The sequence below is a fragment of the Salvelinus sp. IW2-2015 genome, linkage group LG15 (assembly GCF_002910315.2).
Source record: "Salvelinus sp. IW2-2015 linkage group LG15, ASM291031v2, whole genome shotgun sequence".
Classification (NCBI taxonomy): domain Eukaryota; kingdom Metazoa; phylum Chordata; class Actinopteri; order Salmoniformes; family Salmonidae; genus Salvelinus; species Salvelinus sp. IW2-2015.
Genome location: NC_036855.1, coordinates 55462139 through 55464702, shown reverse-complemented (window position 1 = coordinate 55464702; position 2564 = coordinate 55462139). Strand labels below are relative to the sequence as shown.

The 2564-nt window shown below is 45.2% G+C and overlaps 1 protein-coding gene across 1 annotated transcript in view; it reads left to right on the top strand.

Annotated features, from left to right (window-relative positions):
• The first annotated feature begins 928 nt into the window (after nucleotides 1-928).
• The window catches only part of cdh11 (cadherin 11, type 2, OB-cadherin (osteoblast)), an 18999-nt gene continuing 17363 nt past the window's right edge, over nucleotides 929-2564 (top strand). Inside the window, exons 1-2 of the mRNA XM_024001734.2 lie at nucleotides 929-1256; nucleotides 2085-2379. Coding sequence (XP_023857502.2) covers nucleotides 1017-1256; nucleotides 2085-2379 — 535 coding nt within the window. The 5' untranslated portion in view covers nucleotides 929-1016. The remainder of the gene's footprint in view (nucleotides 1257-2084; nucleotides 2380-2564) is intronic.

Genomic DNA, 2564 nt, shown 5'->3' with positions numbered 1-2564 from the left:
TCTTCCCTGCTGGACTGTGTGTTTAACTGGTTCCAGTGAGAGGCAGCTTTAAGCAGTGTGTTAAAGCATTATTGTTGTGGTTGGGCTCCCAGCTAGCATCATTGCTGAAGTGCTGAGGCTGAAGGTTCTTAGTGGCTCACTGAATGGGAAAATCCCCCGCAGGGCCATTTGTTCCTCTGTCCATCCATGAGCAGCCAAGTAGGAAGTGATGAAAGCCAATCATGGGACTGACAACAACATCTCATCTGGTTAATTGTCGGATGTGTAACATAACCTATTGGCATGTGATAAAGCCTGCTTTTGGTTGCAGTTATGACTGAGGAAATCAACTATTAGACTGTTCTCTTTTTAGCTCCATTGTCGCTTTGTTGACCATCAGTGCATGGTCAGGGAATGAACATTAAGTGATGCATTTTATCCAAATAAGAATTTTCAAGGAAACAATTTCACTTTTGCTCTACTCACCTAATGTAATACTACAAGGGACAAAACATAGGCAACGTTTAATTTGAGAACACCAGTGGCTTGATGTCTAATTAAATAAGAGCAAATGAGTTTACAACCTCTGTCACTTAATTAGAGCAAGATACAGAGGCACAAAATGAATTAATATGTCGAGATTTAGAGAGGAGTCAATTAAAACTTTGGTTGGAGTGTGGGCTGACGATAACTACTCTTGTACAGAACTGTTTTGTCCCCTGTGACTGACTCTGTGTATTTTCATTTCATTTCAGGGCCTACGTTGGGAGGAGAAGAAGGAGGAAGAGAGAGAAGAAGAAGAAGGGGGTTGTGATGAGTAACTGCATAAAGCAAAACCAAAGGATCCGGTGAGGTTTAGGGTCCAAGTCCCCAGGCTAGTGAGTGAGCGGAGTGAAGCCACCGTCCAGGAAGGACCTCAGAGGAAGGTTTTCCCAGGATTATCTCTGGGTTGTGCCTCTCAGGGGACACAGGCACACGTGCAGGAAGGCCCAGAGGAAGGTCGGAGTAGCGTTGGTCAGCAGGCAGCAGGCAGCAGGATGTGGGAGGGACTAGGACTGCAGGTGTTCCTGATGTGCCTGGGCGCCGTGCTGTGCAGCGCTGTGGCCGCCTCGGCACCCCTGGAGCACAGCCACCGCCACCGCCTCTCCCTACACAGGCACCGGGAGAGGACGGGCAAAGAGGGACAGGTCCTACACCGTTCCAAGAGAGGCTGGGTCTGGAACCAGTTCTTTGTCATTGAGGAGTACACAGGGCCAGACCCAGTGTTAGTGGGCAGGGTAAGGTCACTGTTTTAAATTCTTAATCATCACCTTCCCACCTCTCTTTTCTCTCCCATTCTTTCCCACTCTCTATCTGTTGACTGCTGAATCAAAGTCACAAGGGGTTTTCATTACCACCGGAGACCTTGCAATATCCTCAATTTGTTACACAAAAGCAATCAGTGGCCCACTTGATTAAAGGTTATGAATTGGATTTCATTTTTAATATCAAAGCATCCCCCAAAGACACTGACATCTGGGAAACAGGCGATTTATGGGTCCACAGAAATGATGATTACAAATGGGGACRTAAATTTGCCTCTAATTCCAGCAGTGACAGAGATGGTACCTTGTTATTATTGGATTGGAATATCAATCATGACATCAATCAACAACAAAAACAGCATGCATGCAGAACAGGCTTCTATGAAGAATATTTCATAGAATACAATGAAAGTTGGTAGATACTGCAAAATTAAAATATCATTCGTATATGCGTTTGTGGGAATATAGTTCTACGTGTTTTGAATTGCAGAAATGAACCAATCAACTAAGTGACTAACGACCTGATAAGGTGACAGACCACTAATTGCAATGTTGCTGTGTTGCACCTAATGTTTATCATCAGAGTAAATATAGATTGATTCTCTGTGTTGAAACATATTGGTTTCAAGGCAGTTTTGCATAATCACATTTACATGATTGCCTGGGCTGAATGTGCTTCTCATTATCCATGTTCCTCCTAGTGATCACACTACATGTTGGAATGTAGTATTTTTAAATGGTTTTTAACATATTTTCCCCAAGTAATTTTGCTAAAATGTTCTGCTGTCCATTTGTTTCCAGCTCCACTCAGACGTTGACGCTGGAGATGGCAATTGCAAGTACATTCTCTCAGGGGAGGGTGCAGGCACCATTTTCGTCATTGATGACAAGACAGGCAACATCCATGCCACCAAGACACTGGACAGGGAAGAGCAGGCCCAGTACACCCTAACAGCCCAGGCTGTGGACAGGGCTACCAACAAGCCTCTGGAGCCTCCGTCTGAGTTCATAGTCAAGGTCCAGGACATCAATGACAACCCACCTGAGTTCCTACATGGACCATACTACGCCAGGGTGCCTGAAATGTCCAACGTCGGTGAGTCTGGCTGGGGAATGGACCGTGAAGGATTCCCTACCCTCTGTCTAATTCTCCCTTCCTCAGACTGTTTGCCAGTGAACAGCTTGTTTCCCATGCATTATTCAAAATTACTGAAATCTGACCAGGGGAGGCAAAGTTGGAAGTGTTCCTGTTGTTGTTGTGGCTTTGCAATTTCCCTCTTC